At 38.9% G+C, this 26,770-nt stretch overlaps 2 protein-coding genes across 12 annotated transcripts in view; one reads left to right on the plus strand and one right to left on the minus strand.

The window, feature by feature from the left end:
* The window catches only part of LOC129731661 (uncharacterized), a 176,726-nt gene that overhangs the window by 16,433 nt on the left and 133,523 nt on the right, over positions 1–26,770 (plus strand). The gene's annotated exons all lie outside the window — the stretch shown is intronic.
* LOC129728261 (uncharacterized) lies at positions 8,125–14,211 on the minus strand. Its single transcript, XM_055686689.1, has one exon. It carries the CDS (start codon positions 14,209–14,211, stop codon positions 8,125–8,127), a length of 6,087 nt encoding a protein of 2,028 aa, XP_055542664.1.

Below are 26,770 nucleotides of genomic sequence, written 5' to 3' on the forward strand. Positions count from 1 at the left end.
GTTTTTTGAAGTTCCGGATAATCGAGTCCGACCTGTACTAGATAACAAACATCAAATAGCAGCCAGCTACAAATAAATAACAGATATGAAGAATTAGACATAACAAACCAGAAATTAATCCATAAAAATCAGCAAACAAACAATAGGAAAAAGAAATGTAAAATCAGAAAACAAAAATCAAAAATTTAAAAACAAGAATTGAAAAACAAATTTCAAAAATCGGGAATCAGAAAGAAAAATCAGGCATCACAAATTTCTGGAATTAAAAGTAAAAATCTAGAATCCAAAAAAAAATCGAAATATCAGAAGACGGAAAACAAAAATTACAAATCAAAGCCTAAACCTTAAAAAAAACCAGTATTCAAAAATTGAAATGAAAATTTCAAGGCATGGAGAAGGGTCAGATAACACAGAAAATAAAATTTGCAAATTAGTAATTAGCAGTCAGATTTTGGAAACCGAATATCAGAATCCAGCAAACAGAAAGTAGCAAAAACACGTAATGTATAAAATTAAAATAACAGGTACCAGATATCTAAACATCACTAGAATCGAGAAGCAATTTCTAAAAATTTAAAAAAAGGAGTCAGAAATAACAAATGTGAAGCCCGAAAATTTAAAAAATAACAGAAGTTCGAAAACTGAAAGCAGCTTTCAAAAGACATAAAACAGAAAACAAAATACTGATAAAGGTCGTACTCGATTATCCAACCCAAAAAAAATCATTCCGGATAATCGAATCAAAAAAGAATATTGAAATTTGCAATTAACGAACACAAAATAAATATTTCCTTTTTTTATTTCACTTGTATGATGTAAATGCATAACCAGAAATTAAAGACTGTTCCGAAAATTATAAATACATCTTCTTTCTTGAATAAAACAAAAAATACAGAATTTTTCGGGTCATTTTATTCTGAAATATAGATAATAAGTGTTTTCTTCCCAGTTTCAATTCAAGTTGGGATTATTTTTCGTAGGATACGCGAGTTCTCTTTAACTTTTCTCTTAACACTACTCATAAGCTTTTGCACAGTGTGTTCTCCGACCATTTTTATCACTCTAAGCAAATCTTTTTTAAATTTTTCAACATTGTCCGCTGGTTTGACATATTTCCTCAGTTTTGCCTTGGTCAAAGCCCAAGAAGTTTCAATAGGGCGAATTTCAGGGCAGTTTGGAGGATTAATCTCCTTTGGGACACATGTGACATTATTTATTTTATACCACCCTAGTGCATCCTAAGAGTAATGGCAGGAAGCAAGATCGGGCCAAAAGATTGGAGGATTGTTATGCTGCTCAACCATGGGTAACAACCTTTTCTGCAAACACTCTTTCACCTAAATTTTACCATTCATTGTGTCATTCGTAATGAATGGACGAGATATTTTCCCACATTCACAAATGGCCTGCCAAACCATTACCTTCTTGCCGAATTTTTCGGTGTAAATGGCTTTCACTGGTCCAGAGACATCTTTTCCCTTCGGTGGTGTATTAAATTGCGGTCCTGGCAGAGTCTTATAGTCCAGTTTTATGTAGGTTTCGTCATCCATGATAACACGCCCCATTTTTTTGGTCAGAAGTTTGTCATAAAGCTTCCGAGCTCTCGGTTTCACAGATTCAGCTTGTTTTGGATTTCGTTTTGGCTGCTCCTGCTTCCGACGGGTCTGCAGACCCATTCTTCCCTTGGCACGCATAACGTTACTCGCCGAGGTTCCAAGCTTTCTCGCCACATCTCGTACTGATACTGAAGGATGCCGCTTGTAGTATTCCTTAACCTTTTTGTCCATTGTGGGATCAACAGGCCCGGGTTTTCTACCACGTCTTGGGGCATCAGTAAATGTGCACTCTTCACAATACTTCCGCAATGCGGTTTGAACTGCTCCGACACTTATACCTTCTTCTGTGGCTAATTTTCTTATAGAAAGACCACTCACGGTGCCCCATTTGTGCACAATTCGCTTTCTTTACTCGGGAGAAAGGCCACGCATTTTCAAAATTTCGCACTAAATATTAGAAAAAATGACATCATCTGTTTCTTTTGGATGTAAACAACAGGACTCAGCCAACGTTTGGTTGAATACTGTACGTTATTTATCGTAAGTGTATTTATAATTATCGGAACGGTCTATATTTCTGAGGCGAAGAGGGGTAAAATCTTGAGGAGCAAAAAAATGAATTGAATTGGATAATGATTATTTTCACTTAATTTGAACATGTCCCAAACATGCCGGTAGTGACTTAAATGGCAAAAAATCTGCCTGAAAAGATGGTAAAGGCAAAATTTTTGAATAAAAATTAAAAACGAACACCAAAAAAAAAAAACCGGATAATCGGTTCTAAATTTTAGTAAAGCGGGCAATGTATGCAGTTTGCGAGGATGCGAAAATGAACGGGAATAGAAGGTGTGACTTTTAGGCTTAGAATTAGAAAACTAAGCCTAAAAGTCACACCTTCTATTCCCGTTCATTTTCGCATCCTCGCAAACTGCATACATTGCCCGCTTTACTAAACTTAAAATGTGAGTCATATGACAAAAATGAAATTAGTTCGTGAAAGGTTCTGAGATTCCGGCTAATAAAATTTCGGATAATCGAGTCCGACCTTTAACAGAAAACAAAACGAAAATAGAAAACAAAATAAGAGAATTGAAAACAGAAAATGAAGAACAGAAACCAAGAAACAGAAATCGAAAAAAAAAGAAAACAGCAAAAAAAGAAGAGGCCAGGAAACACAGAACAGAAAGAAGGAAACAGAGAACTGAAAACTGGAAACAGTTCATAAAAATTACGTGAAGAATAAATTACCAACAGAATTTAAAAAACAGAAAATAAAAAACAAATAACAAAAATAGGGAAAAACGGTAAACAGAAAAGAGAAAACAGGAAACAGAAAAGAGAACAGAGAAAACAAAAAACTGAATTCACGAAACAGAAAATAGAAAACTGAAAAAAGAGCGGAGAAAACAAAAAATGGAAAACAGAAAATAAAAAAAAATAAAAAGAAAAGAGCCACAAAAACAGTAATCAGAAAATATAAAATAGAAAACAGGTAATGAAAAACAGTAAATAAAAAATAGAAAATAAAAAAAGAAAAAAGAAAATAGAAAACAGAAAACAGAAAATGGGAAATAGAAAATAGATAATAGAAAATAGAAAAGAGAAAATAGAAAATAGAAAATATAAAATAGAAAATAGAAAATAGAAAATAGAAAATAGAAAATAGAAAATAGAAAATAGAAAATAGAAAAAAAATTCCGGATAATCAAATTTCGAATTTTCGAGTCTTCCGATAATTGAGTCCAACCTGTAACAGGAAACTAAACAAAACAAAAAACTGAAAACAAAAAAAGAGGACTGAAAAAAGAAAACAAAGAACAGAAACCAAGAAACAGAAAAACGAAAAGAAGAAAACAGCCGAAAAAGAAGAGGATGAAAAACACAGAAGAGAAAGAAGGAAACAGAAAACTGAAAACTAAAAACAGTTCACAAATATTACGTAAAGAAGAAATTGACAACAGAATTTAAAAAATAGAAAATAAAAAACAGATAACAGAAATAGGAAAAAACGGTAAACAGGAAAGAGAAAACGATAAACAGAAAACAGAAAAAAGGAAACAAAAAACTGAATACATGAAACAGAATTTAGAAAACTAAAAAAAGGAAAGAGAAATAAGAGAACCGAAAATAATATTAAATAGAAAATAGAAAATAGAAAATAGAAAAAAAAAATTAAAAAAATAGAAAATAGTAAATAGTAAATAAAAAATAAAAATAGCAACCAGAAAACAGAAGTCATTAAACATGAAACAGAAAACTAAAATTAAAAATCTGTTACAAGAAATCAGAAATTAGATATGAGGGCTAGCAGAACTCCTTCGTATTTTAATAAAATTAAATAAGATTAAGAATAAGATCTCCCAGATGGTCTCGAGGTACGATACTGGCCTAACAAGCCAGTCGTCGTATGTTCGAGTCTCGGCTCGGGAGATACTGTTAGTGTCAGTAGGATCGTAGCGCTAGCCCCGCAATAGTCCTGTACACTAAACAGTCGGCTGCGAAATCTGTGTATAAATAACCAGAAGGTCAAGTTCCGAATCGGAATGTAGCACCAAGGCTTTGCTTTGCTTTGCTAAATAAGAATCGTCTGATGTTTTATTTAAAAATATTTAAAGAATGAACTTGGAATCCTACACTGAAAAAAAATTATTTAAAAAAAAGGAAAAATCAAACTGCTCATCCAACAAACCTAATTTGAAAAAAAAAATCTTAGATGACCTTACTCTCTATTTTCGAAATCATTTTTTTTTTTGTGTGATCTTGAACCTAATTTTGAATAATAAATATATAAAATAAATTGTCTTCAAAAAATTGACATAATTCCCCAAAATCCCTTGGTAACTTTTCTCTATCTGTTGTCTCATTATTCAGATATATCGATTTATAAAGAAATAACAAAAGGGTTGTATGCGAAACCACGATTGTAAGGTTGACATAAGTTAGTTATTTGTTGCAATACTTCTATTTAATATCTTTAAAATTTAGGGAAAAAGAGGAGTTTCAGTGCTACATTTAGGGTGCATGCAGGTTAAAATAACATTTTACTTTTAAATCTAGCTCAAAACGAGAAGATATTGAATATTCAATTTATTTGATTGATTATCCTAAAAAGGACAGCTCGATTTAAAATTTTATATGATGCTGATTGAACCTCTGTGCCACCCGACAACAGGAGTTATGGTGAATGGTACGTATGACAAAGGTATCGAATTATTTCTGCAGACATTGGATAGGAAAAAACAAGATATTTTAAAAACTTGTAAATATTTGATTGAAAAATAATAACAAATCCTAATAGAGCACTCTTTAAAAAAAGAGTGGGAGGCTTTCACTAAAAAAATCAGAAACGGCCTGCAGATTATGATTGCCAGCTTCTCAACCTGTTGCTGATGCTGCCGCTACCGCACATAGGTAGCTTTTTATTGAGTGAATTGCCGCTGCATCCACTACTGCTGCTGGTACCCACTGCAGCTACTACTTCTATCGCTGCTACTTAGTGATGACAGTCCTAATAGCCATTCAATAGTAAATGATTGGTTTGAGCAGAGACAGGCTCTTTTATAGTCCAAATAGTGCATTACCAGTTGACTAGGTACATAATTCTGTCATCCGTGCTAAGGAAAGCAAGTATTAGGCTACCAATCAGCGGTCAAAATCCGAGTTTCAACAAGGATACACAATTTTCAATATCAAACTAAAATTTCTTGCATTTAGGCAGATGCATAGACATTTCGTTCTGCAGGAACGAAGGAAATTCAATGTAAACTAACCGACTCATTAGCATTTGAAATTGAACAAATTTTATCTTTTTCCGTTTTAAATTTTTTTTTTTACACTCTTATGTAGCCGAGCTTCCTGAAAGACGTAGTTCTTCATCAAAACTTCAATTCTTTTCAAATGTTAGTCTATATAAAAAGAAATATGCAAAGTTGCTTAGTTCAGTAAGCCTACACACCAAAAAAGCTTCATTGGGTCCTGAGAGAGGGATGCCAACCAGTTTGCGCGAGTTTTGTCATTTGCTAGTTTCCTGATCATTTTTAATATTCAAAAAAAAAAATCAACGTCAAAAACCGCTGACCACCACGCCACAAACCAGTATCAAACTTGACACCATGCACTGCAATCCAATTTCCTCCCATAATATAATCAAATGCTGATTTGGCTTCCCGAAAAATGTCACCTTTCCATCAACCCAACACTCTGCTCGTGAAAATTAAACTTGTCCATCAAAAATACTGCCCAATCACAGTCTCGTAGCGCTTTTATCCGAACCAGACGGGTCGTACTGGGGTCCCTTCGCACTAGCCACCCATTCAATCGAGCCACCAACCCCATTAGGAGAACGAAAAAATACCCCCACAATGATAGGAAATGGTCACACGAGGCAGAAGAAAAAAAAGCAGTCCGAAACGAACCGAAAATGGTCACTGTCAATCATCACAACAGCCGAACAATGCACCGGGACATACACACATACGCTCGCACATACACACGTACAAGCTGATGGCCGAACTGCTCAAACCATAACTTGGTTAGACTCTCTCGAGAACGAAACTTTTTTTTGTTCCTTCAGAATTGTGAAATCACAAAACCGGAAGGAAGGATATCTCACTTGCCAGCATGTTTGGTTGTGCATACGAGCAGGTAGAGATGTGTGTAGAGAAAAACGTGCGTGTATGTTCGCATCCAGATGAAAACATTTCCCATACGAATATGCCAAGATTGGCGGCTTGCGTAATGTGGATTTGGGAGCTTGTCATTCATCTCCTTCCCATTTTCGCCAATTTCCCGTGGGCCATGGCGAGTGATGTGCGTTTGCCGGCATAGTGTGGATGATGGTTATTAGCAGGCTTCCTGCTCTTTCTTTATTGCCAGCTTTGAACGATCAGGATAAGATTTATGAGAGAAAGAAGAAATTGATTATTGGGGGGATTTCATTTCGTTTAACTCATATTTGCGGCATTTTTCCCTCCACTTTTGAGGCGCGCTTGGTGCGATTCTAGTCTCCAGGCTAAATGGAAACCGGCTGAGGTTATGTGGCGTAGGCTCCATCGTTTGGCCACGAACAGCGCAGACTAAACGAGGAACAAAAAAGCGTAGATCAAACGACGTGAATGTTTTGATAGTAGACAGGACTTTAATCTAGGGCGCCCCCCAGGCTTATGTTTCCTCGGTGGGCGAGACGCTTTTGCTCGGTTTATTTTATCAAATTGTTTGCCTTTATTTTCTATTGACTGCCACGAAGTAAATGTTTACGAGGTTCTGTTTGTGATGACATAATTGTCAAACACCATTATCAGAATAATAAAGCAGCTTCTTTGGCAATGGACTGAGGCTAATACATTTGTTATTGAGTTGGAGGGCTTTTTTGTACATGTATATTTGTTTTGCACAAATTTATTATGTTGTGTGTCATGACAGACATAGGAAATCTATTATTTTTTTTGCTTCGTCTTTGTTGCACGAAGCACAGCCACTTATGCCAATATGTACAACGCACAAATTGATTTTTATTGTTGTTCCCAACGTTCAAGGCAATCGCTTTGCTACCCCTTAAATAATCGATAAATCCATCCATGTCGATGTAAAAGGAAAAAGTATGAGCATCGAATGTTGATGCAGCAAAGCCGCCTTAAATTTAAATACTCCACCAAGCACATTTTTCAGCCCCGAGGAAAGGATAATGTAAACAGTTCTTACATAGCGCTTTCATCATGAAACGGCACACAACATCGGCATATTCTATCCACGTTCGATTTTTATAGCACAGCATGCACATACACACACAAACACCCGGCAGGACGGCATTGTAAGAGTTCGAAGTCAAGATGTACTAGACAGGCAGACAAATGAATGCGGAATGAAACCAGCAGCAGCTCGGAGCGATATCGGGGATGGAGAGAATAAAATAGACCAGGTGGAAGTACCAACTGGGTGCTGGCTTGAGTCTTCAAGGTAGAGATAGTAAATTTCAAAAGCGATTTGTCCAACATTATTTTTGTTGAATGCCTCAGCTGCTCGAGGTAAATTTTTATTTGTATGTTAGGACGAAGGACAAGTAGTTTTTAAATTAGAGTTATGAATACAAATAAAAAGATATAAATTTCTGATGTCTCTTTACACAGGCCACAGGCCACTGCCACAATTTTTTGTGTTTTTTTACGTAGAATTATTATTTTTGCTGTTGTTTCGGATTGTAGAGTAAGAGCCCACACTGATGTTTGTAGCAGTTTAATTATAGAAAAAGCTTCAAAGCTATAAATATAAATTTATAAATGTTGTGTGCTGTGTCGAGTGGAAGTGAGTACTTACAAATCAGTGAGCCCTACACACGTGTATCCGAGAAACTGTATTGATTTTATATGACTTATCTGCGCTATCTTTAAGGAAATATACGTTATTCATTAATAAGGATGGTAAATTAATCATTCATTTACCTGCAGAATAAATTCTAAGTTATTCAAATATATTTCACTACACGAAAACTCGAATAATTTCTCTAAGCTAACCTACTCTACTTTCACATCTGACGTTGTCTTCTCAAAGGCCAAAGATCCTCGATCAGCGATCACGGCATTAGCCGTTTATTAACGGCGAGCAAAGTTGCCAGTTCCTTTGCTTCCTTGGTAACATTCTCCCCCCGATGGAACTGGCGAGCATTCCCGGTTTCATCAGACACATCCAAAATAGCCAACTTTGCCACAGGCCGACGCAAAATACCTTTGGTAGTCATAATCTCCGCTTGCCTTGCTCTTCCATCTGCAGCGGTGATCACTTTCAGAATGCGTCCTCGCGTCCATTTATTACGTGTCGTATCGTCGATGATAAGAACTAGTTCGCCCGGTTGTATGGCTCTACTTTCCTCGAACCACTTCGTCCGTTTAGTTAGAGTTGGTAAGTATTCTAGGACCCACCGTTTCCAAAATCGGTCCAAAAGCTTTTGGATTCGACCCCACGATCGTTTCAATAGAGAACATTCATTCGCTGCAGCTGCTATCGGCTGGCCTATTCCTGATGAGCTACCGAGCAGAAAGTGATTTGGCGTAAGGGATTCTTGTTCTGCCGAATCTATGGGTAAATACGTCAGCGGACGGCTGTTTACTATGGATTCTGCCTCGATGACTATGGTTAAAAGGTCTTCATCAGAAATATTGTCATTATCACACGTAGCGCCAAGTGCTGTTTTGACGGAACGAACCAATCGTTCCCAGGATCCCCCCATATGGGGGGCTGAGGGAGGATTGAATTTCCAATTTGTTGTCGTACTGGTGAACGTTGCTTCCAGGCCCTGTTCAATTTGTTCTCGCAGTAATCTTTCTGCGCCTTGAAAATTAGTTCCGTTGTCGCTGTAAATTACGACCGGGAACCCTCTGCGACAAACGAATCTGCGAACAGCCAAAATACACGATTCCGTGCTTAAGTTGCTTGCTACTTCGACGTGTACCGCACGAATAGTTAAGCACGTAAATAACGCAATCCAGCGTTTTACATGGCTGCGTCCAAGCTTGACAGTGATGGGGCCGAAATAATCAAGCCCAACGTAGCTAAAGGGTCGGGCGAATGAAGACAATCTAGCTTCTGGCAGGGGCGACATCAGCGGAACTTTTGGTTTCGCTTTGCGTATTCGACAAAGTTGACAACTCGTACTTCTCTTCTTAACTAAGGTCCGAAGCTTCGGAATGTAGTAACGTTGACGTAGTTCGTTCACTACCGTCTCGTTGTTACCGTGGTGTAATTTTTTGTGTTGTTCATCTACGATCAGAGCTGTTAACCGGTTGTGGTAGGAAAGAATGATAGGATACTTAACGGTAGATGGTGCTCGTCGAGCCGCTCCAGTTCGACCATCAACTCTCAGGACACCATTCTTATCCATCATTGGAGTCAGCGTATATATGCTGCTGAACTTTTCGATCGGCTTCCGTTGAGTTGCTGGAAGAGTCATGTTGTGTTTCAACGTTGCAACTTCGTCTGGGTATGATTGCCACTGGGACATTGCAAATAAAGATTGCTCGGCTTGGCGTAATTCTGCTGAGGACAGGTGTATCGATCGTTGGCTCTCTGATGGCTTCTGTCTTCGAGTATAATTTATGAACCGGTGCACATATGCCATTGCCCTGAGCAAACGATTGTATTTAGAAAAACGTTGAAAGTCTATTACTGACACCCGTCCGATCAATCCTCTATGAGCGTAGCACGCTCTAAGCTCCTCCTCAATTGGAACGGGTTGCCTTTGTTGTGGCCATTCTGCTTCATGTTTGTACAGGAATTCTGGGCCAGAGTACCAAATGCTGTTAGCCTTGAAGTAAGGACCAGATCCCCACTTTGTCGCTTCATCGGCGGGATTTTGTTTAGAAGGGACCCAGCGCCATTCATTTCTATCAGTCAACTCCAAAATTTCTGCAACTCGGAAAGACACATACGGTCGGAATCGTCGAGGGTCTGAATTTATCCAACTCAGTGCGGTGCTCGAGTCAGTCCAAAGGAAATGTTTGGATATCTTTAGGGAATGCCCATCCTTCACAAACTGATTTAGACGTGCTCCTTGTGTGCACGCCTGAAGTTCTAATCTCGGTATCGTGACTGGTTTTAAAGGCGCAACCCTGGATTTGGCCATGACCAACGCCACTTCGACATTTCCTTCTAAATTCACGACACGCAAATACGATACGCTGCAGTACGCTAATTGGCTAGCATCTGTGAATGTATGAAGTTGAACTTTTTCGAAATAGTTAGTGTTTCTAAAATAGCACCTGGGAATTCGAACCGTGTCGATATGCTTTAACGTTGCAACCCATGTTTTCCAATGTTCGAAAATATCATCGGTCACGCATTCGTCCCAGCCGATCCGCGCGCACCAGGTTTCTTGAACTAACATTTTTCCTAACACAATGTATGGTGCTAATAAGCCTAGTGGATCAAATAGAGTCATCACGCAGCGTAAAATTTGTCGTTTGGTGGGCTTCGTGTTGTTTTCGATCATCATCATAATATCGCTCCTCATTGTAGTTGGGAACTTGAACTCGTCAGTGTCGGTTGCCCACAATATTCCTAATACTCGTTCCGACTGGCTATTCTTTTCCGGATGCAAGTGCTTGATTGCATTGTCTCTCTTTTCTCCAAGCTGTTCCAAAACCGACGGCTCGTTCGAACACCAATTGCGTATGTTGAAGCCACCGTGTTGATGGATCGCCTTGATTTCCAAAGCCGTTTGATATGCCTCCTCAGCAGTTTGAAAACTATCAAGGTAATCATCCACGTAGTGTCGGTGGACGATTCCTTCAACCGCTCTCGGAAACTTTTCAATGAATCGTTTAGCGTTAACATTTTTAACGTAGAGCGCTGTTGCCGGTGAACAGGCCGAGCCGAACGTTGCCACGTCCATAGTGTAAATTTCTGGCTGCTTAGTGGGATCGTCCCGCCACAAGAATCGCTGCGCACTACGATCCTGCTCTCGTATACCAATTTGATGGTACATCTCCTTTATATCACTACTCACCGCCACTGGATACTGTCGAAAGAGGAACAGCACAGCCGGAAGCAATGTATTCTCGTCGGGACCTTTGAGTAGCCACGAATTTAGTGATACACCGTCTACTTTCGCGGACGCATCCCAAATCAGTCTCACTTTACCTGGCTTCTTTGCATTAATTACCACTCCTAATGGCAGAAACCAGGTTCGACGAGGATCAGCATTTTTTAACTCTTCTGGTGTCGTACGATGTGCATAACCTTTGTCTTCATATTCTTTGATCTGATTACAGACATTCACGCTCAATGGAGGATTACGCGCCATTCGTCTCTCTAAGCACTTTAGCCTCTGTAAGGCCATTGGAAAGCTGTCTGGAAACTCAACAACATCGCATTTCCAAAGTAATCCCGACTCATATCGATCCTTGGTAAGAACCGTTGTGCTCTCAAGAATGTGGTATGCTCGCCTATCTTCTGCCGATGCCATACTCGCCGATGGCCTTCCGCCAGCATCTTCTAACTTGAAATAAATCTTCATAGCTTCATCTAGTGAACGATCGTTGCCGCATTCACAAACATGATAATTGTATGACGATGTATTCTCTTTGCTGGTGCTTCCATAAATGCACCAACCCAATCTTGTTTTCACCGCCACCGGTTCGCCTTCAACTCCTTCACGCATTTTCAAGGGAAGTGCCACGTTAAGGTTATCTAGTCCGATTAACAACTGTGGAATCGCGTTGCGATAGCTTCGGATTGGAAGCCCCTTCAAGTAAGCATATTTATCAACCATACTATCAAAGGGCAGGCTTTGCATAGGCAAATCTAAAGATTTAACTGTACAGACTTCCGTCATCAAATATTTTTTGTAGTTTCCCCTACCAGAGATTTGCAACCTCACTCGGCGAGAGTCCTTTTCATTTCTTTGCATGTTACCAGTCCACTTTAAACATAAGGGATGGTCATATCCCTCAACTCCCAACTTATCCGCTAAACTTTCTTCTATCATGGTCAATGACGAACCTTCGTCTACAAACGCGTAGGTGTCTATCGAATGCTCTCCGTTGTAAACAGTTACTGGAACTATACGAAAAAATAATGACGGAATTTCAGACCGGTGAGTATAATGCTCAGCCTGCGGTTGTGCCTTGAATGCGGCTCCAGATTTGTATGTAGAGTGAAGCAGAGGATGATGGCGTGATTTACACCCATCAATTTCGCACCGTTTGGTGCTACGGCATGATCTTCGTCCATGTCCGTACAAGCATGTCCTACACAGTCCACTACTTGGGACTTTTCTCCAGCGTTCATCAATGGACAGGGACTGAAAGAACCGACAATCTCGAGCGCGGTGGCCTTCCTTTTTACAAACAGCACACTCGATGCTTCCCGCTGTTGATTGAATTACCGGTTGAACTTTCCAATTGATCGCGCTCCCCCCGGTTTCTGCATGTGTCAAATTCCGCTTCTCAGATTTATCAAAACTCGTCGGACAGGATACACTATAAGCATCGTTAACGATCTCATCCATAAATTGGCTAAACGTTTCTATGTTAGCCGTAACAAAGTTTCTTCGGTACGCGGCCCACCGCATTTTGTATTCGGCAGGTAATTTTATTACTAAATCTTTCAGCAAAGTCGGATTGGCAATGTGGTCCAATAAGTTGGAAGCAACGATATGGTCATGCAACGTCTGAACGAGCATACCAAATTCTATGATAGTTTCTAACTTATCAGACCTAGGAGAAGGAGCATTTTTTACTTTTATTATTAATGATTCAATTAACATCTCCGATCTCCCGTATCGCATTCGAAGTGCCTCGACGACATGTGGCACGGACGCTGGCAGTATTAGTCTGCTTCGTACTGATTCCCATGCAGGTCCTTTGAGACACTGTTGCAAACGAATCATGTTTTCAACTTCGCTATAGCCACAAGCCTCGGTGGTGTAATTGTAGTTGCTAATGAAAACCGGCCAATCCGCCGGATTGCCGGAAAACACCGGTAAGCTGCGTGGTAGAACCTGCCTGGCTGCCAATTGCTGATGTGTCAGTCGCTGTTCAGCTTCAGGAGAGTACAACTGCGGGGGAACCAGTGCTTGACCGGAGGCCTTACTCTGTCGCATTTTATCCAACGGAAACCTTTGCTTCGATAGCGTACTCATCATGCCAGTTTCACTGGCATCTGACCTTTCCTCATCTACTTCTGTCCCGTCAGTTTCGTTTGAATCAGAAAATATATCGCCTCCTATCCTGTTATTAGGAGTGGCGGGGTGAGATGCACGAGCAAGCGGTTGTCTGTTTGTCCTACCGGGGCGATCATCGACTGTGTATTTAGTGGGCGCATTTTTAGGAACAGCGCCAGTCGAAACTCTAGCAGTTGACTGCTCGTGTGGCTGTCCTTTAGAATTTGCTTGTAGCTGACAGTTTCTATTCCGTTCTATCAACCTTCTCATCTTCTCTTCATCATCACCTGACGGTTCCGTCTGAAACTCGTGCAGCTGCTGTGAGAGTGCCTTGATCAGCTGAAATTCGTTTATGACATTACTCGTACTGGGATTTTTTTTACCTCCGGGATGTGGTAAGTTTATCAACGAATGATTTTCGTTTCGCACTTTTTTATTATCAGGATACGGCTGTTTCGATGGAGCGTCTTGCTGGGACTGTCGCTCATGTATATCAACACGTCCCACTGCGCCTTCCTCTTCGATAACCGTTTTATTTTTTGCTGCGTTTGATTCATTCGTCGAAATCGGCAAATTTGCCATCCACTCTGCAACCTTTGAATGGCCAATACTTTTTTGACTGTGAACACTACGATTTTCTTCCTGTAATGTGTACTCTAGAAGACGATACTTTTCATTCAGATGTTTTTCTTCGATGTCCAGACGCTTCATCTCCAGTCGTTTTTGTTCCTCGATACGCTTTAGATTTAGTTCGTATAAAGCCGCACGAGATGATGTAGCTGAAAGCCCAGACAGGGAACTGGCACGAGGGCGAGTGCACAATGAACACAACCATTCCTTTGTCTGAACAGACGGGGTAACTCCAGCACACGAATAGTGCCACCAAAAGTCGCATCGATCACATGCCACCATCGTTTCTGCAGAATCGGTTCTCTTACATGCCCTGCAACTCGAATTACCTCCCTGATCCGGAGCCGTCTTGAGGTTAGGTTCACTGGCCATAGTGATTTCTTTGAAGAGTGTTGTTTCGGATTGTAGAGTAAGAGCCCACACTGATGTTTGTAGCAGTTTAATTATAGAAAAAGCTTCAAAGCTATAAATATAAATTTATAAATGTTGTGTGCTGTGTCGAGTGGAAGTGAGTACTTACAAATCAGTGAGCCCTACACACGTGTATCCGAGAAACTGTATTGATTTTATATGACTTATCTGCGCTATCTTTAAGGAAATATACGTTATTCATTAATAAGGATGGTAAATTAATCATTCATTTACCTGCAGAATAAATTCTAAGTTATTCAAATATATTTCACTACACGAAAACTCGAATAATTTCTCTAAGCTAACCTACTCTACTTTCACATCTGACGTTGTCTTCTCAAAGGCCAAAGAGATAAGCTGATCCTCGATCAGCGATCACGGCATTAGCCGTTTATTAACGGCGAGCAAAGTTGCCAGTTCCTTTGCTTCCTTGGTAACATTTGCATTTACCATAACATAGCGTCACCAACCTGGTTAGCTGAGCTGCAGTCAGAGGCCAACGTTCTTTTGAAGTAGAATACTTCTCTCAGGAAGTTCGGCTACATAGGGATGTAAAATGAAAATCTAAAACCGAAAAAAGTGAAATATATGTTCAATTTCAAATGCTAATAAATCGGTTAGTATTCGATGGATTTCCTTCGTTCTTGCAGCAATAACTTGGAAAATCTCCTAAGATTCTTCCCAAATGCAGATAATAGTAATTTTATTATTAAAACTATTGTACTATTGAAAATAGTCAAGCCTTGTTAAAACGAAAAATTCGGCCTTTGATTGGTCGTTATATAATTGCTTCCCATGCACGATGGACAGAATCATAGACCTTGCCATTTGAAATGTGCAATTTGGCTTATATAAGAGCCTGTTTCACTCGAAGCTGCTCATTATAATTCTAGACTGCAACAGGAGCAATCCTCCCTTAGCAGCAGCAGTGGATACAGCAGCAGTAGCAGTGCAGTGGATAACGGCCACAGCTGTGGTATGGCAACGGATAGCGGAGCGCGTCTCAGCATCGATAGCAGGACCAGGTGATGCAGGGCAGCGGATACTAATGGCAACGGAAGCGTTCACTACTGTGGCAACGGGGATAGCACAGCGGTTGACGTTGGTCTCAGCATCTATATAAGCAGGGCCAGCTGATGCAGTGTGGCATTTGAGTGAAATGCTGTCTCCGAGCGGTAGCATGCACACAAGCAAATGCATCCAATGAAAAGAACGTTCTGGAAAACTTTTCAGTGTTTATTTCCCCCATGAAATACTTTATTCGCACTGCCAGTGATAACGCAAAGATGTGATCGGCATCTTATCAAACATTGAATTAAACAACAAATTGTCCTTTCAGGATGAAATAAAGACCTAATTGAATTGTTAATATTTTCTCTTAAATCAATTTACACTTTCAAGAAATTTGGAACAGATATATACTTGGCTTCATCTCCGTGTCTCGGAACGTACTGAATTATCTTTTCCTTCAGTCATGAGCACAACATTTGACTGATCTGATTAGTCGTTAATATGATTGCTTCCCAAGCACGGTCGACAGAATCATAGACCTTGCCATTTAAAATTTGCTATTTGTCTGTATAAGAGTGAGGATGGGAATTATCGACTGAAATGGCTATCGATAGTTATCGATGATTTCCTACTACTATCGATAGCTTTTTCATCCCTATATAAGAGCCTGTTTCAGTCGAAGCCGCTTATAATAGTTCTAGACAGCGACAACAGCAGTGGATACCAGGCGGATAGCGGCCACAGCTGTGGCATAGCAATGGATAGTGCACTAGTTGCAGCGGATCTCAGCATCGATAGCAGCTGGGCCAGCTGATGCAGGGACAGTGGATACCAGTAGCAGTGTATAGCGGCCAAAACATTGGCATGGCTACGGATAGCGTAGCAGTTGCTGCGGGTTTAGCATCGATAGCAGCTGATGCAGTGAGGCACTTTAGTGAAATGCAGCCTCTGTGCGATAGCGGGCACTAGTAAATGCATTCAATGAAAAGTTGACTAATGTTGACAACACATGAGCCGTCTAGTTTTGAGTGTTGAATCAGCTTTCACTGTTTATTTTATCACAAGGAATACTTTATACTCACTGTCAGTGATAACGCCAAGATGTGATCGGTATCTTATCCGATATTGAACAAAACAACAAATTAAAAAATGACTGACACGCAAGCAGCCGGGTTTTCTTTCTTGTAGAAGTATTCTACTTCATCCTTGCGGTCGTGGCTTTGCACACAACCCTCCTGTGACTTTTTTTTATAATTTTCTTTCCCTTTAGCTCGATTTTTATTAAAACGGTTTATTCTATTCTGTTTGGTAAAGTTCTATTTATTTTCACAAAATTGACGTGATCTTGACTTAATAAAATTGTTCATCGTGGAATTCAGTAGAATACTGAACTAAGTTCTGCAATAATGCTGTGTTGATATTCAACACCAACGGTTAAATCTTGTACTAAACTAACATCATTAATTATCAGAAAATCGACCTTCACTTTGAACATTAGCTCAGTAAAGAATTGTTAAACAGCTGTGCCGTGATTGATTCCGTCGTAAAACTGTAATTTCGATGTTGATGACTGTCCGTGTGAACGAAGGCCAAAAACCTCGAAGACGTATAATTGGAGGAATTGCTCATGAGGATCCATGCCAAACGCAGAGACAGCCATTTCCGAACGATTGCATGGTTTGAAAATGATTCAAAACCAAACAGCCTGGGGTTTCTTGCGATTTGAAGTCGAAGGACGTTGAGCGTCGTTTTTCCGGCACTGAACAACTGCTTCAGCTTCAAAATAGGAGGGGTTTTTAATATTGCATCAATACAGAAGACGACAATAACACAAAGGAAAAAGAGTCACGGAGACTACTCGATCATGCTTCTACGTCGTCGGCTCGGCCGAATAAACATGCGTTGAAGGTTATGCTGTGTATTTAATGGGACCAGGTCGATGTTATTTATTACAACTGTTGAAACCGAACGAAACCATCACTGAAGAATGTTAAGGACCTAACATGATAGATGAAGCCGAGCACTGAGCGAAAAACAGCACAATACAAAAGCACGAAAAAGTGATTCTTCTGCATGACAGCGCTCGGCCTCATACAGAGTTGAAACTTACAAAGAAATGCTCGAAGAAGAAGTCCTACCTCAGCCGCCATATTCCGTAGATACTTTGATTGTAACAGTATTCGAGATCTGCCCGAAAAATGGGATGGTGCACGCTATGTTTAAAGAAGGTTTTTATACAAAGTGAATGCACCTATATTTTTTTTTTTTTAAGGGGGGATTTGTTAGTAGCTTAAGTATTTATGATAAATATTAGTAAATAATGAGTATGTGTGTCCAATCACAAATGGTGACTTCTCAACACTGTTAGAAATTTGTAATTTTAATTGTTAGGATTTGTTTGCTTTCGCAATTAGGACTTATCATTCGTAGGGATTTAAACCTACTTGTCAGAAAAGGGGAAGTAAACTTACAACTAACTTAATTGCTAACTTATTGGCTATAAAGAGAGCTTATCGTAGCAATTGAGGATCGCAACGATTTTTGTCGAAAATTGCTAATAATTTTATTTGGCATAGCTTCTAATGGTTCAACACCAGTAAGTCTATGTAATTCGAGTGTACCAAACCAAGGAGGACGCTTCAAAATCATTTTCAGAATTTTATTCTGAATCCTTTGAAGCGTTTTCTTCCTTGTTGAACAGCAACTCGACCAGATCGGTACAGCATAAAGCATTGCTGGTCTAAAAATTTGTTTGTAAATCAAAAGTTTGTTCTTTATTTTTTTTTTTTTTTTATTCTCGCTTATTTTCCGTCGGTCTAGTTCCGCCACTGTTGTGGCCAATCACCGACGCCTAGGTAGACGACTCCACACCCAGGACCCTAACTCACGACCCGTTAATTAACGAACCGGCGCCAACGGCTTTACTTCCTCATGCGATGGAAGGCGTGATCCCAGAGATTTTTCGCCTCAGAAAATCTCCCGGTGTCGGCTAGGATTGAATCTAGACCAGTTGGGTTGGTTGTGAGTGGATCACGCCACCTCACAACCATCGACACCTATGTCGGCGGTGGGATTCGAACCCAGGCGTCAAGCGTGGTTGGCGGAGACGTTACCAACCACACTAGGCCCCCGCTAAGTTTGTTCTTTAAACAAAGTTTAGAATTCCTGTTAATGAGAGGATATAAACATCTCGTATATTTGATGCACTTGGCTTGTATACTCTCAATGTGCTCTTTGAAAATAAGTTTTTTATCATAAATTAGTCCCAAGTACTTAACCTTGTCGGACCAACTTAAAATAACCCCATTCATCTTGACAACGTGATTATTGTTTGGCTTGAGGAAAAAAGCCCTAGGCTTATGCGGAAAAATTATCATTTGAGTTTTAGAAGCATTGGGAGAGATTTTCCACTTTTGCAAGTAGGAAGAAAAAATATCTAAACTTTTCTGCAATCGACTGCATATGACACGAAGACTTTTTCCTTTTACGGAAATGCTTGTGTCATCGCAGAACAATGACTTTGTGCATCCTGGAGGCAAATCAGGAAGATCTGAAGTGAATATGTTGTACAGGACTGGACCCAAGACTGAACCGTGAGGCACACCTGCTCTGACAGGAAATCTATCAGATTTTGAATTCTGATAGACAACCTGCAGAGTTCGATCAGTAAGATAATTTTTTAAAATTTTGATTAGGAAAATTGGAAAATTAAAAGTTTGCAATTTCGCAATCAAACCTTTATGCCAAACACTGTCGAATGCTTTTTCTATGTCTAAAAGAGCAGCTCCAGTGGAATAACCTTCAGATTTGTTAGCTCGTATCATATTAGTAACTCTGAGCAATTGATGAGTTGTGGAATGCCCATGGCGAAATCCAAACTGTTCATTTGCAAAAATTGAATTTTCGTTGATGTGCGACATCATTCTGTTAAGAATAACTCTCTCAAACAGTTTACTTATTGAAGAAAGCAAACTGATTGGTCGATAACTTGAAACTTCAGCTGGGTTCTTATCCTGTTTTAAAATGGGAGTAATTTTTGCATTTTTCCATAATTTGGGAAAATATGCAATTTTGAAGCAGCAATTGAAAATTTTTACTAAAAATTCCATTGTGCTCTCAGGGAGATGTTTGATTAGTATATTAAAGATTCCATCGTCACCAGGTGCTTTCATATTTTTGAAATTTTTAATAGTTGATTTAATCTCATTCAAGTTAGTTTCAATTATTTCTGCAGGTAAAAAATTCTGGGAAGAAATTAAATCAAATTGACGTGTGACTTCATTTTCAATTGGACTCACAAAATTCAAATTTGAGTTATGAACACTCTCAAACTGCTGAGCAAGTCTTTGAGCCTTTTGTTCATTGGATACAAGAAAACGTTCACCATCTTTTAAAACTGGAATAGGCTTTGAAGGTTTCTTAAGAATCTTCGACAGCTTCCAAAATGGTTTTGAATATGGTTTCAATTTTTCAACTTTAGTCTCAAAATTTTGATTTCTCAGAAGAGTAAATCTATGTTCAATCTCTTTCTGTAAATCTTTATAAATAGTTTTAAAAACTTTGAAGCTATAGGCAGTCAAAGACCAGTCCACAAGCAACCGAAAAAACGTCTGATCTGTAGGACAGTTCAAGACGCACTGAAGTGAATGCACCTAAAATGTTTCTTCGTTGGATCATTGTTTTAGCCCTCTAGTTTCTAGCGTGTTTTGCTTACCCATATTAACGGTCATTTTCGAACTACCAACACTAGGCGGTATAATGTTCGAACTACCTGTAACCTGTGCATAAGTTAAACGGGTATGCAAAGGAATAGGTAAACTATGCGTCACTGGTACGCTTGGAGAATTTTGTTTTGAAGTTGGTTTTAATTGAGAAATTGAATTTTGTTTACCTTGCCTTGCCTTAACAATTGATAAACGGACTGGGCATTGATAAAAATTTGACATATGGTTGCCGTTACAATTCGCACAGCGAAAATTTTTACTCTCTTTCACAGGACATGTGTCCTTTTTGTGAGAAGAGTCTCCACAATTAAGACATTTTTGGTCCATGTTACAGAATTTGGAACCATGGCCATAACGTTGGCAAGTACGGCATTGGGTGATATGCTTTTCACCTCCGCCATACTTCCTATGAGTTTCCCACTTTACACGCACATTATACAAAGCATGTGCTTTTTCAAAAAATTTTAAGTTGCTAACCTCATTGCGGTTAAAATGAATTAAATAATTAACAAGGGAAATTCCAGTTCTCTGACTGTTTTCGCCTCGTGATTTTTGTTTCATTAGAATTACTTGGGTAGGGGCTATGCCAAGTAATTCTGTTAAAGTAAGTTTGATCTCATCAACGGTTTGATCGTTGGTGAGACCTTTCAAGACAACCTTGAACGGCTTGGCGTTCTTGGTGTCATATGTAAAAAATTTGTACATCTTGTCAGTTAAATACTGAACAAGACGATCACGACCCTTTACTGAGTCGGCTAATAAGCGGCATTCACCTCTACGGCCAATTTGATAGGTAACTTTACCGTCAGAAACAAACGTTGAAAGTTCCTTTTTGAATATATTAAATTCAGAAGAAATAGTTACCACAATAGGTGGAACTTTCTCCTTTTTTAAAGATTTTATATTTTGTATAGTTTCATTATTGGTAACTTCCATTTCACCAGCTTCTTGCTCAGGCAAAATATCAAAAGGATTGTCACTACAGACGCTCGATGTGTCAGAAAGAGATGCCTCTCTTTTCCTCCCCGCAGCGATGCGAGGTTTCTTTTTCCGTCCAGCCATTTCAGGTGATACGAAAAAAGTTAAAACAAATGTTAAATTCAAAAGTAGGTAGTCTTGAGAAAGACTGATGGGAAATAACTTTCAGGTAGTCTTTAAAAGACACACTGACAAAACACAAACTTTGAAGCTATAGGCAGTCAAAGACCAGTCCACAAGCAACCGAAAAAACGTCTGATCTGTAGGACAGTTCAAGACGCACTGAAGTGAATGCACCTAAAATGTTTCTTCGTAGGATCATTGTTTTAGCCCTCTAGTTTCAAAATATGAACACCCGGAAATACTCCATCGGTGAAAATTTGTTTTTTCTTCGATTTTTCATTTCATTTTTAACAAAATTACACATTCTGATTTTTAAAAAAATCTAGAAACAAGGTATCCAAAATTTGAAAACAAAATTTTTTTCTGCTTAAAATTACTGATTATTGTCTGATCGATTCACTTTCATCATTTGAAAACGTTATTCAATCATTAACAATAAACAAAAACATTAGATTTGTTCAAAACATTTTGCATTTAACTATTACTCTGGTTTTATTTACATGCATTAGGTTTCGCGTTACTGGCACCAGCGTCAACAACTTCTGCGACAACAAGACTCGCTATTGGCTGTTTCAGGTGCTGACGATTTTTAGGGATGCACGAGACGTTGTTGCGCACCGGCTCGCGAAATTAAAGAGCGGTTTTTTGAGCGCCTCGAAACTGATCGTTTGCCCGAAACCAAAATTTATAGCTAACCTGGCGTGAATTCCTTCAAATATATAGTTACATCCAATCACAGAATTTGTATTATGATCGGAACGAGATGAATCATGATCGAAACAAAATACAACCAAATACCATGATCGGAACAGCCATTTTAATTCAGATTTGTTTGATTTCTAGTATTTCAAGGTAGACAATTTAAGTACCTAAAACTATTCTCAACGTTCCAAAAGGGACACTCTCAAGGAATAAAAGATTTTCTAACAAAAACTTTCCCATGAATTGTACCCACATGAAATCCATCATTATCAAGCACAGGCAAAGTGATGCGGTGAAGTCTCAGAAGTAAGCTGTTTCTATTATGACACCAATTTCACCAATAACTCCAACTCTAAAGCTAATATTTTGCACAAAACGTGTTTCTACTTAAAATTTAAATGTTATAGAAACATTTTACGGAAAAATATACAGCAATCCTTGAATATTTGATTCCATTATCACTGCTTGCTATGATAGCAATTGTAAGAGAAAATTGTGTTCGAAAATGGATCTATTTTTAAAACTGTTTTCCTAATAGTAATGCCTAAATAATCTTTATGAAAACTACTGTACAGCATTAGGAGAAGTTGCTTACTGTGGTCGCTGGATGTTTGATACATGTTTTTTTATTAAATTGTGGAGAAATTTCGCATATAAAAGTTGCTCCAATCATAATACACTTTAGGACTGTTCCGATCATGATACATTACCTTAGTGCTTGGTCACTTAAGACTGTTTTTTAAAAACCGGAAACCGCCATAATTAGGGTATTTTTTTGATTCCTTGATTTTACCGTTATTATTATTTAAACTATTATTTCCTAATCACTAGCTTTCGGATAACATTTCAGTTGAAATAAATTGTTAAATCAATACGCATTCCCGGGCCTTTTAAAATAGAACAATTTAGGCCAAATACACTCTCTTTCAGTAAAACGAGTCTTGGAAAATTCTACCAAAATCATATTCCTTCCGTGCAGCAAAGTCCGTCGCGTAACCGTTCCACTCAGCTCTGATAGGTAGAATTCTGCGTTCACAAGGGTTGTCATTTTTAATTGTAAAAATATCTTTCTCAAATTACAGTTCATTGCATCAGGCGGTATCAGTCGAAAACTTACCGAATTGTAGGTTTTTGAAATTGAACAAGTTTTATTGCTAAATCCGACTTTAGATTTTCGTTCCGATTTTTTCATGAGAATTACGACTAAGGACTGGTTTTAATCTTCGAAACAATATCAGAAAAAAATCTATTACTACTAAATACTCCTGTGGAAAATTATAAAATGCAAACAAATTGCAATTTAAAGGTATATTAACAGAAAGATGAAAATTTGAAAAATCATAGCTTATTACACGTGCATCTTTGAGTTGAATGCATAAATTACTCATACAATTAAATTTTTACTATAAAGAAAAATGTAAGAGAAAAACTGGTACCAAATGTCGACGAATTTGTATTATATATTAATATTAGTTGGGAAAAGTTCCAGGCGCAGTTTTTTAATAACCATATAAATAAACATATGCCTTTGTAAAAACTTACATTACAATAACAAAATTGTGTTTCATAAAATATCTAACCTTTTCTGGAAGCCGATATAAATTTAATTTGATTTGGAGCCAGGTAATAGATTCGCTTTCCGATTAGGAAATGCAATCCTACTATGGTCTTTTGTTGTTATAATAACATCTATTAATAAACAGATCTCTCTACTTCGTTGAGAGTAATTATTCATAGGTATTTTCTCACCTTTCGAGAACATTAAAGTAACAAAAAGCTAATTTTTAATTTTCACAACAGATTATTCAGTAAAAAAGCAAGGTTTTGTTATTTTACACTCGTCAACCGTATGCCCATAATCAAAGTTGTTGAGAGCGCAACATAGTTGTAGCACAGACAAACAGACGTGCCGATGACAATTTCATCGACCAGAAAAACAACGATAATTTTGAAATTTTGCTTAGTGGGCAATAATGCCGCTAGTGTCGCTATAAGCAAGCGTGCCTTTTCATTATAAAAGACAAAAACCATCTGTAATGCCGCTTGTGTTGAATGGCCTACCCATTAGCAAAGACAAAAACCGCTTCACGAAAACAAGTTAGTAGGCAATAAGCTCACATGGTGGTGCATGAGTGTAACATTTCGATTAAGGACGAAGATTTTTCAGGATTTTTGTTCGAAGAGGCACGTCTGTTTGTCTGTGGTTGTAGTTTAACAAACATTGTGATCATCTGAAATAACGAAACTTCTAGTCTATCGCTTCGGTACCCCATCAAAAACCTGCTCAACCGGATATCTATCATTAATGGAACCCTTACAGCTTGAACGTCGCCAGCATCGCTTAATGAAGCCCCTAAATTATCAATTATCCTTGCGAGGACCGTAACATCGTGCGCCAAATCTGCGTGCTTCGGATACTGAACGAAGTATGGACTATTCTTATCTCCCCTTAAACAATGGACCATTGCACTTAGAACTTCCGGGCAGCCATAGCTTGAGGTTCAGCAAAATTCTCCACGAAACTGCTGAATTTAGGATTCACAAAAACTCCACCACCCTGTACAGGGCATCGTTTTCACCGGATTGCTCTGACAAAAAGCCGAACTACATGGACAAAGTTCCAAGGATCCGGCGTTTGTCGATGGTTAGGCAAACTGCAGCTATCGACTGCGGCTAAAGTAGGGAGAAAAAAGTACTAAGAAGCTTTAACCAGCCAGTAGTAGATTCAAGTTTTTCCATCGTAAAGCGCTGCACGTAGGTAGTGCTCAACGTAAACACATTATCGTATCGTACATTGCCGTTCCAGTGCAATTTTGTTCCAATACCCTTTTTTGAAGATTTGCATATTCTTATTCACAAATACTACCAAGCGAAGACATTTTCCAAATTTGAAAATTCAGAATGGACCTCATATTTACATCCTCGCCAGAAGAGAACTACCGGAGTGAATTAGATCAACACCGACACCATAGGGGGGGAGAGTTTTTCTCCTGATCCGGTATTGAACAAGGCATTGTGCCTGGAAGCTTATTGTGCTACTACCCACGTGGCCGTGTTATGCCTCTCGCATGGGTAATAAGGACGCGGTCAGCACAGCAATAGCAGGATGTTACCGGGAAATTGGCTGCCTTCGGTGCCGGTACGAAACGAGGAAGTAATCGTGTTTGGAGTGGGTCAGAACGACCTGGAAACGTTGCTGCTAATTTCCTAAAACAAGCTAAGCCGTCGGGTATCTCTTCTAGTGCGAGCTACTGATTGCCTTAAACAGCGGTACTGATTGACCCTCCCCCTTAGGCGAGGTAGAGAAAAGATAGTTTGTTGTGTAATGAAGGCAAGCAACACAACGTATGTTAACATTGTTAATGTAGAGGTTGTTATGATGAGATCGTTCGCTAATACACTTCAACTGAGCTGTCTGTTGTAACAAAATGATCAGTCTCGGAGGGACGTTAAAATCCAAGACTTATTTTTGTTAAATTGACTGATTATATTATTTTCCAGCTCAGTCTATAATGTATGAAAATTTCGAATGCAAAATTTCAAACATCACGAAGTTGATTTCACTCTTACCTTAGATTCAAATGATTTGATTATAGAAGCGAGGCTGCTACGGCTTCTGGTGATGAAGCAGCCGTAATCTTCAGATAATTAAGATAATCTTGCAATCCGTTTTGTGCTGCCGTTTGGTAGTGCTAAATAGCACCAGTTGAAAACAGATATTATTCCCTCGGGAAAAAGAGAGCTGACGGTCGGTATTGAAACCATTTACACATAATTAAATATATAATTTTAATCCAGAAAAGTGCTTTTCTATTAAAGTGCTCCCCATGGAGGAAAATTAGAGCTCTTTGGGAATTTTCCTTGCGTGAAAATTGAAAACAAAATTGGACGTGAATTGCATGCGTAATATTAGACTTATTTGTGCTTGAGAATAGCTAGTCAGCTGACAATCAAGTAAAATTGCATTTATGGCATACGAAAAGCCTAAAATGGTCAAATACCATACCAATACCAGTATGAGTATTTTCGAAACGGGAATAATACCCATAGAGCGCAAATAAACTCAAAACGCCATTTTGAAATCCAAGATGACGACTTCTAGTTTTGGGAAAATAGCCTAATCCACGGTAGTATTTTGAGAATCGGAATGATGCCCAGAGATTGGGAATCGAACCAACAGGCAATATGGCAAATTTCTTTAGTCCAATAGGAATATTTTCGGATTCCTGATGATACCCAGAAGAAAAGAAACATTCCAAAATTCAAAATGGTGATTTCCTGTTTTGGAAAAAATTCCACAATTCATCTAAAGACAACATTTTAGAAAACATTCTACTTTCAAAAGCTGATACGCCCTTTCCAAAAACTCATGGTCGAGTCAAAATGATCCAAGCATGTATGGAACTTTGTGATCTCTAGACGTAAGCAATTATAAAGTTACAAGTTACAATTACAAATATTTTGCCGGACATGAATTTTACGTAGAAATGCGTACTATTTAATTGGTAATTTTAATATTGATAGTGTTATGAAACAAGTTTATATACTACTTTTATGGTGACAGATCGAACACGACGGAATCCAGAATACGGCGCCACAAGCTCGATCTTGGGCTGCTCCAATCACTCCGGTGGTAATCGCGTGCGGGGTGGTAAGTCCGTTTCCCCCAGCTTCAATTCTGCAATTCGTAAAGGCCTCTTGCACAGCACCGATTGTCGATGTCGTCCGCGAAGGCTTGAGGCATGTGAAGCCTCGTGATCAGATAATGGGTTTGCAAAGTGTGAATTTGACACTTGTCGACGATCTGTATCAAGGTGAACATCTGGTGCCCTACCTGTCTTGGCCTTTCTTATGAATAGGGCAAATGAGTCCATCCAACCAATCCGTAGGTAGTTCCACCTCAGACCATACTATCAAGAAGATCTGGTGAATTGCACTATACAGCCGCTCGCTACCGATTCTGGAAAGTTCGGCCGGTAAAC

The sequence above is a fragment of the Wyeomyia smithii genome, chromosome 3 (assembly GCF_029784165.1).
Source record: "Wyeomyia smithii strain HCP4-BCI-WySm-NY-G18 chromosome 3, ASM2978416v1, whole genome shotgun sequence".
NCBI lineage: Eukaryota > Metazoa > Arthropoda > Insecta > Diptera > Culicidae > Wyeomyia > Wyeomyia smithii.

What these genes read in the sequence shown, in the direction of transcription:
- LOC129728261 (XM_055686689.1), bottom strand. Translation starts at nt 14,211, where the DNA reads ATGGCCAGTGAACCTAACCTCAAGACGGCTCCGGATCAGGGAGGTAAT.